General features: G+C 57.5%; 1 protein-coding gene across 1 annotated transcript in view; it reads right to left on the bottom strand.

The window, feature by feature from the left end:
* Positions 1–6: 6 nt before the first annotated feature.
* The window catches only part of MAPKAPK3 (MAPK activated protein kinase 3), a 43,505-nt gene continuing 31,572 nt past the window's right edge, over positions 7–11,939 (bottom strand). The window contains 10 exon segments of the mRNA XM_014584514.2: positions 7–598; positions 1,234–1,314; positions 1,592–1,677; positions 2,437–2,561; positions 2,814–2,889; positions 4,100–4,223; positions 6,254–6,333; positions 6,810–6,852; positions 6,854–6,893; positions 8,522–8,661. Of these exon segments, the coding sequence (XP_014440000.1) occupies positions 446–598; positions 1,234–1,314; positions 1,592–1,677; positions 2,437–2,561; positions 2,814–2,889; positions 4,100–4,223; positions 6,254–6,333; positions 6,810–6,852; positions 6,854–6,893; positions 8,522–8,661 (948 nt within the window). The 3' untranslated portion in view covers positions 7–445.

The following is an 11,939-nucleotide window of genomic DNA, read 5'->3' on the forward strand; positions in this document are numbered from 1 at the left end:
CCTGGTCACCATGACAACCAGTGGCCGGATGCCTTTTTCAAGGCCAAGCCCATTTGCCCACCCTGCAGGGGAGTGTCTATGGAAGAAGAAAAACCCAGCCGCAACGCCCAGTGGTGGAAGGCTGAGGCCACGCCCCAGGGCAGGACACAGCTGACCCTTCCTCTGGTCACCCTGGCCAAAGGCGCTGTGGGGCAGCAAGCAGCTCTCCAACCCCCCTGCCCCTCTCAGAGCCGGGGCCCACACGAAGGCCTGGGCGGCAGTACCTACTGAGGGTTTGCCATCCTGAAGTTCCAAGCAACAAATTAAAAGGCAACAAAATAACCCCTCTGTTAAAAAGAATGACCCTGGGCCCTCCTGGCCGGGACTTCAGGGCCTCTGTGCGATACACGATACACGTTCCAGTCTGCTCCCAGGCTGAGAGGCCTGGCTGCCCTGAGGCCGGCGACTACTGGTTGCTGCAGCCCTGGGAGGCCGAAGAGCCGCCCGCCTGCTTCTTTCTCCGCTTGTTGAGGAGCCGGTTGTTAGACGTCTTCAGGTCCTTGATCTTTACCTGGTCGTAGTCCACTCGCATAGTGGCCAGAGCACTGGTCATCTCCTCCTGGGGACAGACAGAGGTCAGGATGTGGTGACCATAAGAACATCACCCACCTGCCTGGGAAGCCCCATAGTGACCCAGTGCCCACTGAGTGCCCAGCACTGGCTCGAGTCCTTTGTCACAGTTCTTTGTGGGGGACACCGAGTTGACCTGCTAAGGCACCAAAGATGGTGACTTTGGAACTGCACCAAGGGAAAGTGGGACAGGGACCTGAACCAGTGCCACTGGCTCAGCACGGCAAGGCCCGCCGAGAAGACCACTTCGCTGGGTACCTGGGGCACTCGGGTTGCACACTGTGTGCAAACCTGCCTCTGTAGAGTCTAAGAGCAGCTGACCACCCTCCTGCGCATTATCAGTTATGAGAGGGGTTATTGGCAAAGCAGGGGCAAAGACCTCTCACTGAGCCCCTGACTCAAACCCCGTGTCACTGGTGGAGTGAACCAGGAGCACTGGCTTGGATGGGGCAGTATAGCCTAATACACTGAGCGGTTGGACCACCAGGGCAAATAGATACCCCATGTTCCAGGCATAGGGGAGCAGACAAAGATCTTAATTACGCAGAGGTCCTAGGGCAGCCCTAAAGAACTTGGAATTCCCTTTCTAAAACTCAGCAGAAAAAATGAGGCAGAGTCCCCTACCTTGACTTCGTCCCAGTGGTCTCTGTCCTCCTGCAGCACCCGAGCTGTGTGGAGCGGGGTCTGTGGTACCACCATCAGTTGCTAGAAGGAACCCCAAGCCCATGGATGAGAACCTGGAGACACCTAAAACAGTACTGACTTCCAACCCCCCATCTCAGATGGGGAAACTGAGGTTCAGAGAGGTGAAGGAACCTGACTGGGCAGTGGCAGAACCAGGTTGTAGGTGGGGCTCCACTATACATCCAGGCACATGAGGCCTGGCCAGCACTGTGGAGGGCCTCCAGGGCCACCGCCCTCCTGCCTGGTGGCCTGGCTCCAGCTCGACACCCTGCCTGCTGCGGGGTGAGGAGGTGCTCACGTTAATCCAGGGGTGGTTCATGAACTCGGTGATGGTCAACCTCTCGGTGGGGTCTGTCTTCAGCAAGAGGCGGATCAGCTGCTTAGCTAGGGAGGGCAAGGAAGAGACGGGTGAGGTGAGGTGGCGGGGTTCCTCTGAGCAGTCCCCCCTCCCTCCTAGACTACAAGCTCTGTCAGAGAGATGTGAGCTGCAGCGTGTGCTCCCAAATCCCTAACCCACAGAAACAGCGAGCTGGCAACTGCTTTTTGTTCTAAAGCACTACGTGTTCAGGACCATTTGTTAAGCAGCAGTAACTAACTAATACAGGGCAGAACTGTTTACAGTCTCGAGAGAGAAAAAACAGAAACGAGGACTAGGAGTTAGAGGGAATGTTGAGGAAGCAAGTTTGGAGCCCATTTAGCAGATGCAGAAACGGAGGGACAAAGTGTTAGGGAACTTGGGCTGCTCTGTAGTGGAGCAGTTAAGCATTATACACAGGAAACCGGACCCCATGTGGCTGACCATGGTTCAAGTCCCAGCTCTAGCAGCTTGAAAAACATACAGGGCATACGTGTGCATGTGCCCCAAATCCTGACGGAATAGACACGAAGGAGAACTGTGGTATGACCATGCCCCTTCGGGGTGTTCTCTTATCTCTCCCTCTTTCTCTCTGCCCCTCGTTCTGGTGAGCATATGTGCACTCCAGCAAGTCGAAAAAACGGTTAGGGGACTTGCGTAGGGTCACACGGCTAGTGAGTGGGGAGTCAGGATCTGAACACAGGTCCTTTTGACACCAAAGTGGTGTCACACACAATGAAGGCCCCAGAGACCAGGTAGGGCAGGCTGGGGCAGGAAGGTTCACTCACCGTCCTCAGAGACCTCTGACCACTCGGGATTGGGGAATCCATACTGGCCCAGGCGGATCCTCCTCTTCATCCCTGGGGAGATGGCCTGGCCCGTGTTGGAGTAGAAGGGCGGGAAGCCGCACAGGCTGGGGACGGAGGGGCCATTCGGAACGGGGACGGGGGTAGCACCCAGTGGACCTGTCCTCCACCCAAGCCCCTGACTGGCAGACAGGCACATCCCAGTGCTGTCAGCCCTTAGCACGGGAGCCCCTCGGGCGGCCTGAAGGAGTGGTGTCCCTTGTCCAGGGGGAGGGTGAGCCCATGCGAGGGTTAGCCCCTCACCCTGAGGGGAGCTGGGGTGGGGGCAGGAGCTGGGGCAGGGCAGGGGTGGCACTCACAGGATGTACATGATGACACCCAGAGACCACATGTCACACGACTTGTCATACTTCTCTGGACCGAGGACCTCAGGGGCTGCCAGGGAACAGGGCACAGGTGCGCTCAGACCCGAGGTCTGGGATCCCAGGCGGGAGTCTGAAGCCTGGGCAAGGTGGGGAGCAGGTACCCGCGGGGAGGTAGGGCAGAGCAGACTGGCGTCTGGCACCTTCTGGGAAGGCGGCATGTGTGTGAAACTGGAGGAAAACAGCTCCCAGAGAAGATAAGCGGCTTCCAGACAGTTTGCTAGCTCCTTTGGCCCTGGGCACCTCTGCTGGTCTCCACCTTGGAGGGAGAGCAGCAGGGAAAAGCCTATCCAGGGTTCAGTGGGGTCCTGCCATAGGCCAGAGGCTGTAGTCCCCCTGTGTCCTGAGCCCCTCGCCTCCCTGAAAGCCCAGCCTAGGCACAGGCGAGGCGGAGCTGGGGCCAGTGCTCTGCGTCCTGCTGTCAGTCTGGCTACCAGCCCATGGGGTCGTGGTCTTCCCATCTGTGCAATGAGGTGGGTAGGCTAGATTTCTAAGTTAAAATACAGCAAAATGCACGCTGGTAAACAGGGTGCCATTTCAGTTGTCTTGGGGGGCTTCCCACCTCTTTGGCAGCCCTCCCAGGGACAGGAGCCTCTGTCATCGCCCCACTCTCAGGTCCTGGGGCTTCTCCAGATCTGGAGGCTGACTACTCACAGGGGAGCAGGAAGCTCTCCAGGAGTATAAATATGTGCCCACCCCAGGCCACCCCGTCCCTGGCCAGGGGACCCTCTCCAAGGCAGGGGACTGGCACTCTCTGGCCTGCTCACGTAGGAGGAGAGGCCTGCCCACTTTCTGAATATGAATCCGGGAAGATAAAAACTGGAGAAAAACAACCGCGGCTGGGCCCCGTGCCGAGCCGAAGGCAGCTTCTGAATATGAATCCGGGAAGATAAAAACTGGAGAAAAACAACCGCGGCTGGGCTCCGTCCCGAGCCGATGGCAGCCTTTTATCACGTATATATTTAGAGCTGCTGTGATGTCATTCAGCTCACAGGCCACAGCCAGAATTTTCCTGGATCTATTTTCAAAAGCAGAAGCTGAAGTTTGGGAGAATATTTTTGCAGTCTCCGGCCCCCCACGTCACCCGCCTCCATGCAGATAGAATTTGCCCCCTCCCTTCTCCCTGGGCTTTAACCCTTTGGTGTCTGCAACCCACCGGCTACCCCGTGACAGGGCAGTGCACAGTAGGGTGAGGAGGCAGAACCCACGTCCCAGGCACTCACCCACATAATAGGGAGTGTAGCATGGTGTCCGCAAGGCGTTTTGGGTGGTTTCCTTGGCAAAGCCGAAGTCAGTGAGCTTAAGCACAGCATCTCCCTCCTTAGATGTGTAGAGCAGGTTTTCAGGCTGGGCCAGAAAGAGAAAACAAGGGTTGGAACTAAGTACTAGGTGGGGGTTCTGCCGGATCTTCAGTCAGACTCACCCCTTCTGCCCAGTGCAGGAGCCAGGTCCACCTCATAAAAAGACCTAGGCCTTGGCCACCTACGCATGGGCCAGGACCAAGGTGCAGGGCAGTGCTGCCTTCCTTCAGAGGGGAAAGTGAGGCGGGTGTTCAGCTAAGGCTGGGAATGACTGAGCACCACAGAGGGCCTGGGGCTGGAACCTCTGATCACAAGAGAACGATGCAGCTGTGAACTACCAGGACGTAGGTGCCGGGTGAGGCAGACTGCCCACCAGCTGTTGCTGCCAAGCACACACCCCGTCCCTGAGGTTGCTCAGCGGAGCAGCCCCCACTGCTCAGACTCCAGGAGCTGCAGAGGCAGTTTCTCCTGGTTGCAAAGCAGAGGGCTGGCATATAGGGCAGCAGGGAGGTCTACATGGAGGAGGTGGCCCTAAAACTGGCTTTTAATGAATGGGTAGGATCTAGGTCACAGAGAGGAGCAGGAGGGACCCGTAAGCAGAGAAAGGGGAGGACGAGGCAGTGGGGGATTCCAGTCTGGAGCCAGTGGCAGCTCTTGCTCAGGTTCTGATGGAGATGCTCTGACCTTGGATTAAAATAAAAACAGAGAAGCAGGGTCTACCATGCCCTGCTTGGGAAGCTGGAAGCCAAACGGGAGGCTCGGGTTGGGTTCCCAGGCCGACCCAAACGTGCCAGGGGTGGCTGCACATGCCTGTACTCCTAGCTGATGGGGAAACTGGGGCAGAAGAATCCCAGCATGGGCAGACCCTGGCAAAACATACACACACACACAAACCTGCTCCCATCTCTCATATACAACAGGCGTAAAAGAAAAAACAGAGGAGCAGTTTCATCTACACTGGGGGATCTCCTCTGCAGAAGGTTTTCTCCCCTTTGGGGGAAAAAAGCCAACATAAAGCAAGAACTCAGGAGGTGAGCCTGTTGTGACTCTGCATGTCGAACTGTTCAGGCTGGGGGCACTTAGCCAGAGGGAGGCCCTGATGCAGCAACTGGACCCTCACCTCCGCTCTGGCCAGTCTTGGGAAGAAATAAACCAGGGTGGGGAGTCAGGAACACAGATAACGCTCCAGCCCCGGGCAGAGGACCCGACGGGCGCAGATTCCATTCTGGTGGTGGCTCACACATGCATGCTTGCGCGCGTATGCATCGCACATGTAGGGCTACCTCAGTTTGCATTCAAACCATAGGATCCCAATGACCCCCTAATATCCACTCCTTCTAGGACAGAAAATTTGGAGAACTGAGCTTCCAGAATATTCCTCAAGCCCATCCACCGGAAGGGCCAGCAGGCCCAGCAACTGGGTCTACCTCGGTTCCTTCTCCCAGTACCCAGCAAACAGCTTCTTACCATCCCAATATTGGTGCTAGGGGCCTCCTAATCTGCTGAAACTAGGCTGTGACTTAGCAGCAGCCCCGACAGCGTCAGGCAGCCCCTGCCTAGGTCTGGCGCATTGCATGCACAGAAAACTTCTTGCTGAACAAGCGAACAAATAAATGAATGTGTCCCTGCGCAGCAAACTGTACAGCTTTGGGCAAGTCACTTAATCTCTCGGCCTCAGTTTCCTCATCTGTAAAATGGGTAGTGGCACTTATTTCACAGGGTGGGACGAGGATTAAACGAGATGCTTAACAGGGCCCCCTGGCTCGAGGTAGGTACTCAGTTCTCTTTATTGGGTTGCTGGAAAAGTCATGACTCATTTTTGCATAGAAAAACATGGAAAAATACACCATGACTTCTCCAATGACCCAATATTATACTGGGATTACAGTGTCTGAAGAAAGCAAGGAGGACATTCACTAGGATGGCGTGAGTATGCTGAAACCACAGCAGAGAGGCTGAGAAGGGTGGTCCGGGCCACGGAGCAGAAGCTTCGAATGCTGACTCGGCCTCCAGCGCGCGGGCGCCAGGAGCCATGAGCGGTTGTGGAGCGGGATGGTACCCCTTCCCTGGCCCCACCTTGACGTCTCGGTGGGCGATGTTCTGGCTGTGCAGAAACTGGATGGCAGTGCCGATATCCCGCATGATCCCTGCGGCCTCTGCAGACGGACAGAAGGAGGATCAGTGATGCCGCTCAAAGGTTAGGCGACCTGGGGACTCCCTCCCTGCCCCATCACCTCTTCTGGGCACAGTCCAATGGGCTGGTCCAGGAAAGTGAGAGCACTTGGGCTGCCCAGAGCCTCCCTCCCGGACTGCCACCTCAGCTACCTGTTTCCTCCAGAGAGGCCTGCAGGCCACCCAGACATCTTTCCTCGGGCCTGGGCTACCTCCCCCTAGATGACTGCTGGTCAGCACCAAGAGGCCTTGAGGTCTCCTTGCCAAAGCCACGGAGAGGCCATCTCTGACAAGGTGTCACAGCTCCACTGAGGAGATGGACACTCTGTCTCACTCTCTTGTTCAGATAGGAAGACTGAGGCACAGAGAGGTACAAGGCCTTGTCCGGAGTCACACAGCGACTGCGGTGCACGCTTCTCACCTGGAACCCTCAGCCTGGTCCAGCTGCACACACACATACCTCTCTCAGTGAAAGCCTGGTCACCGCGCTCCTGAATCCTGCCCGCGCTCCTGAATCCTGCGGAACAGCTCACCCCCTTCCATGCTGCAGCAGAGAGTGACCGTAAGCAGAGGGGCGAAGTTGCCACCGCCCTACCCCTGCCCGAGTCACAGGCCCAGGCTCCAGGCCCTACTGCTCCTCCCCTGGCGACCAGCCACCTCCCCACGTGCCTTGCAGAACCTGGTGAGTGTATGGTGGGCTGTCAGCTTAGGGGGACTGAACTGAACTCTTAGAACCAGAGGAGGGTGGTGGCCTCCGATCCCGGCCAGCAAACCCTGTGTCCCCAGTGGCACTGCCACTACCTGGCTGTGACTCAGGGACTTAGGCAGCTGCCACCTCTCCAGTCTTGGTTTCCCCGAACGTGGAATGAGATGTCATTTACCATCACCATGAGCACTGCTCTCTGAGCTCCTACTGTGTGCTGTGCCTGGGCCCACCCTTCACACTGCTGCGTGACTCCGGGCTGCTCCCTTCACCTCTCTGTGCCTCAGCTTCCTCTGTTTTTAAAGTTTTTGAAGAGGTTTTTGCTATAGGGCGTGTGCGCTCACCAGATAGACAAAGAGACAGAGAGACAGAAAGCGAGAAACCACCCCCCAGGGGGATGGCCACACCACTATCCCTTCTCCTCCATTCTCCTCTCGGGATCTTGGGCACACATGCACATGTGCCCGGTGTGAGTTTAAGCAACCAGGTTCGGGACTCAAAACACAGTCGACTACTGGGAGTCCAGTGACATAGTCATTATGCCAACTGCTGTTCCCTATTTTTTACTTTTTTATTTTAAAAAAACTATTTTATCTTTATTCATTTATTTATTTATTTTTATTTGGCCATAGAGAGACAGAATGAGAGAGAGGGTGAGAGAAAAAGTGAGAAAGCAAGCCACCAGATCTGGGAGTCGAACTGAGGTCAGCCATGTGGGAATCTAGTGCCTTTAACCACCACGCCACCTGCTGGGCCCTACTCAGCTTCCTCTTATAAACAGGTAACACCCTCAACCTCAGGGAATCACGAAGGCTGAACACACAATACACACGGGGACACTACGTTAAGGTCATCCTCCACAACTTCAACGTGAGTTACAGAGATCAGGAGAGGCCAGCAGCTGCCCGTGGACACACGGGTGGCAGAACCAGGATCTGAACCCCACACCTGAAGAGCTAGCTAAGCTGAGGGGAAGGGCCTGAAAGGCAGATGGAGACCTAGAGGCCCAGACATAGGGCCCAAAGTCCGAGGAAGGCTGGGACTGAGCCATGGTGCTAGAGGGAGAGGCTCCAGGAGCAAGAGGCCACTGGCTCCTGGTTCTAGGTCCCGATCCCCCAGCATCTGTGGGACCATGAGAGCACAATCCTGGGCAGGAAGGGGGAAGCTGAGGGGGCGGTGTGCCTGCTCCTCTCCCAGCCTCTCCATACGCACACATGCACGCGTGCAGGTGCGCAGGGTTCCAGCCCTCTCTGACAGCTCTCCCAGCCCTCCCTGCAGTGGAAATGACACCCAGGGAGGCCAGGTTAGAGCCCCTGGGGCTTCGTTCCCACCATCACTCATTGCCCTCGTGGTAGCACCCCAGCTCCAGGGGCAGGTGGTCCCCAGAGCTGCTATCTGAAGAGCACAGAAAGCTCTAGAAGAATGATGTGAGGCCGCAGGGCTGGCGAGGGGCCGCCGAGGCAGCATACCATTCCATGATGATGAGGAGACAGCGCCGGCCGTGGTGCATGTTCTCATAGACGTCCAGGATGCGCACGATGTGGGGGCCGCCCGAGGCCTGCCAGTGGTGCTCCACTTCCTGCCGAGCCTTGGGGCTGTCATACAAGAGCTGCGGGCGGATGACAGGGAGTGTCAGGCTCACTGCCTGCTGCCTTCTCTTTGCAGACGAGAACACGTGAGCACAGAGAGGCCTGTGTCCTACCTGAGGTCACACAGCTTTTATGGGGTGCAAGGAGGATTCAAATCCAGGTGGCCCTGACTTATGGTCCAATGAGCTCTGCCCTTGAGTGTCAGCCCTGGGCTCAGGCAGGCCCCTGGATATGGCTGACACCCAGAGGGGCCCGGAGGCCAGAGAACGAGCTGGAAAGTGGGAGGGTTTACAGTCAAATTCATCAGCCAAGGGACCACAGGCCAAGAGCCGTACCCTGAGCCTCACTTGTACCATGGGGAGGACATGTGTGCTCCGCTCCCTGGGCCGAGACCGAGCACATGCATGGTAGGAAAGCACGGTAGGCCCCGTTGCCTCCCCTGTGAGCCCCAGCACCTCTGTGGAAAACAAGTGGAGAACAAAGTGGAGGGCGTGGAAAGGCTGCCTGCAGGCCTTGGTGTGGCAGGAGGATGCTGGAGCGTGAGGGAAGGTCCCTGCAGGAGGGGTTGAGGCCAGTGTCCGTCTGTCTCCCTCGGCTAGGACCCTGGCCCAGGTGGAGGAAGGCGAAGCTGTACTCGCGCGGGAGGGAGGGTGAGGCAGGCGTGGCGTTCTCCAGCCGCAGGCACAGAAATGCAGAATCGCTACCGAGGGGAGTTTCTAAATTGAGCGCTTGGGCAGGCCTACCTGGCCCCAGGGACACTGCAGCCTCCCTGGAAGATGCCGGCTGGGCTGGGGCGAGGCTGATCTCATTGCTGGAGAGATGGGGTGTCCTCAAGGGGACCTGGCCACCAGCCTTGACCTCAGCCTGCACCTACAGACCCAGTGAGAAGCAGAGCCAGAGACTGGGGGCAGGATGGACCCCGCCGAGGGAGACGACAGCCAAGCGGAGTAAGGCCAGGCAGGGTGTGGGAGCAGACTCCTCTGGTGGCTCAGCGTGACATTGGGCACACAAGGCAGCTAAGCTGCTGCCCACAGCTCTACACCACAGAGCAGGAACGGTCGCTCCCGGGATGTGCCGCAGCCAGGCAGGCACTGGGTAGGCGGCAACGGCATCCTCGCTCAGGCCCACTGGGCTCAGGCTCACTGGGCTCAGGCTCACTGGGCCCAGCTGTGGCCACCAGCCTTAAAGTGATCACTAGAAACGAGCCAGGCGCAAGTGGGGCTGCAGGGAGGGAAGGCGGCACCCAGCGAGGGACAAGCCGGCCCCCATAGGTGGCTCGCCCGAGGCCTGTTATTTCCTGACCAAGGAGGTCTGAGGACCAAGGCAGGGCTCGGATCCGCCGGGTCCTGTCAGCACCCTCAGGAGCCTGGCTGCCCTTGGCGTTTGTTCGTTCTTCAGGGTTGGGGAGAGCCAGGCCCTACACAGAGCACGATGGAGGCAGGCTCTAGACCGAGCTCTCCAGGTGAAGGTCACCCAGGTCAGGGCAGTGTCTAGGGAGTGGTCTCTCGGATCTGCTGCCCCTCAGCTGCCCCTCTCGCTCAGGGCTGCTCCTTTGACCTCGCCTGGGAATAAGGGAAGTCCAAGAAGAACAGGGAGCCAGGGACTGGCAAACCTGGGGTCCTGGCTCCTTACCCAGACCACAGTTGGGGGGGTGTGGAGGCCGCTGCAGGAAGATGCTCTGGCCTGGACACTGGGGTCCCTTGCTCCCGCTGCCCTGGCCTCCTGGAACACCCGGCAGCTCCACACCTGCTTCCAAGCACCAGCTTTCTGCTCAGAGCACTGGGTGCAAGGAGCTCCATCACCCCCAGCTCACCTCCACCATGTTCTGAGGTCGCTCTAGGCAGGGGTGCCACGCTCCTTAGCACAGGACCCACAGCAGTGCCCTCCCTGCCTGCACCCCTTGTCTCCTTTATCTCCTAACCCTCCTCTGCCCCCCGCCCTCCTCTCTTCCTCCCCCGTCTGACCTCCCAGGCTGGCTCCTCACTCTACCCACTTCCCTGCATCTCACCCCACTCCAGTTCTTTCTCTCCTCTCATAAAATCTCAAGCCCCTGGGCCAGCAGACGGCATGGAGGTTAAGGTGGGCGCCTGGATCCCACATGGTGGACAGCACAGTTAACTCCCAAGCTTGGTGCCTTGAAAAACAGGCTGGGCATGTGCACGTGTGTGCCCAAAATCCCAAAGGGAGAATGGAGGAGAAGGGCTTGTAGCATGCCATCCCCGGGAGGGTGATTTCTCACTCACTCTCTCTCTCTCTCTCTCTTTCTCTCTTTCTCTCCCTCTCTCTGTGTCTGTCTTCAGCTGCAAAAATTAAAACAAGAAAACAAAGGGGCCAGCAGGTGGCGCTGGAACTCCCACATGGCTGACCATAGTTCGAGACTCAGACCTGGCAGCTTTCTTCTTCATTGTCCCTTTCTCTCTCTTGTCAAATTAAAAATAAATAAATAAGGGAACCAGCAGTTAGCGTAATGGCTATGTCGCTGAACTCCCACGCAGCCGACCGCGGTTCGCGTCTCGGACCCGGTGGCTTAAATCTCACGCCGGGCGCGTGTGCGTGCGTGCCCAAGATCCCGAGAGGAGAATGGAGGAGAAGGGATTGTGGCGTGACCATCCCCCCCGGGGGGTGATTTCTGGCTTTCTGTCTCTATGTCTCTCTGTCTGTCTGGCGAGCGCACGCGCCCTATAGCGAAAACCTCTCAAAAAATAAATAAATAAATAAATAAATAAATAAATAAATAATAACAGCAAATAAAATTAAATAAATAAATCTTAAAAACAAAATGACAAAAAACTCAAGGCTGGAAGATTTTGGTGGGGCCTTGAGCCTTGCCTCTCCCGCTGCCTCTTCTCCACCCACCTGAGACCACGGACCACTCCCCACAGCTTCCAGATGAACAGCGCCTCCTCCTCTGGCATCCAGGGCTTGCACCTGCATCTCTGTCTGTGCCCACACCTGTCCCTGTCAAGGGCATTGTCACCCCATCTCCTCCTCCACTGGGTCAACTCCCTCCTCTGAGAACCTTCTGGGCTTGGTTCAGATGTGTCACCTGCAAAGTCCTCCCAGCACCTCCCCACTGTCCTGCCACTGCTCCTCCCGAGGGGCAGCCTGATGGCAGAGGAAGGTCAGGTGGACCTGGGGTCCATGGCTGGGCCCAAACATGGGGCTTGTGAGAAACGTGAGAAATGAGAGTGTGGGCTGGGGCTGGAGGGAGATGGGGGTGTGGCCAGGGTGGGAGAGGTGGGTGGCCAAGGGGGGCCGGGAAGCCTTGCGCCTGTGCTGTAGGAGGAGTGGCCGGAGC

This window comes from Tupaia chinensis, unplaced genomic scaffold (genome assembly GCF_000334495.1).
Source record: "Tupaia chinensis unplaced genomic scaffold, TupChi_1.0 Scaffold147003_1, whole genome shotgun sequence".
NCBI classification, from domain to species: Eukaryota; Metazoa; Chordata; class Mammalia; order Scandentia; family Tupaiidae; genus Tupaia; species Tupaia belangeri.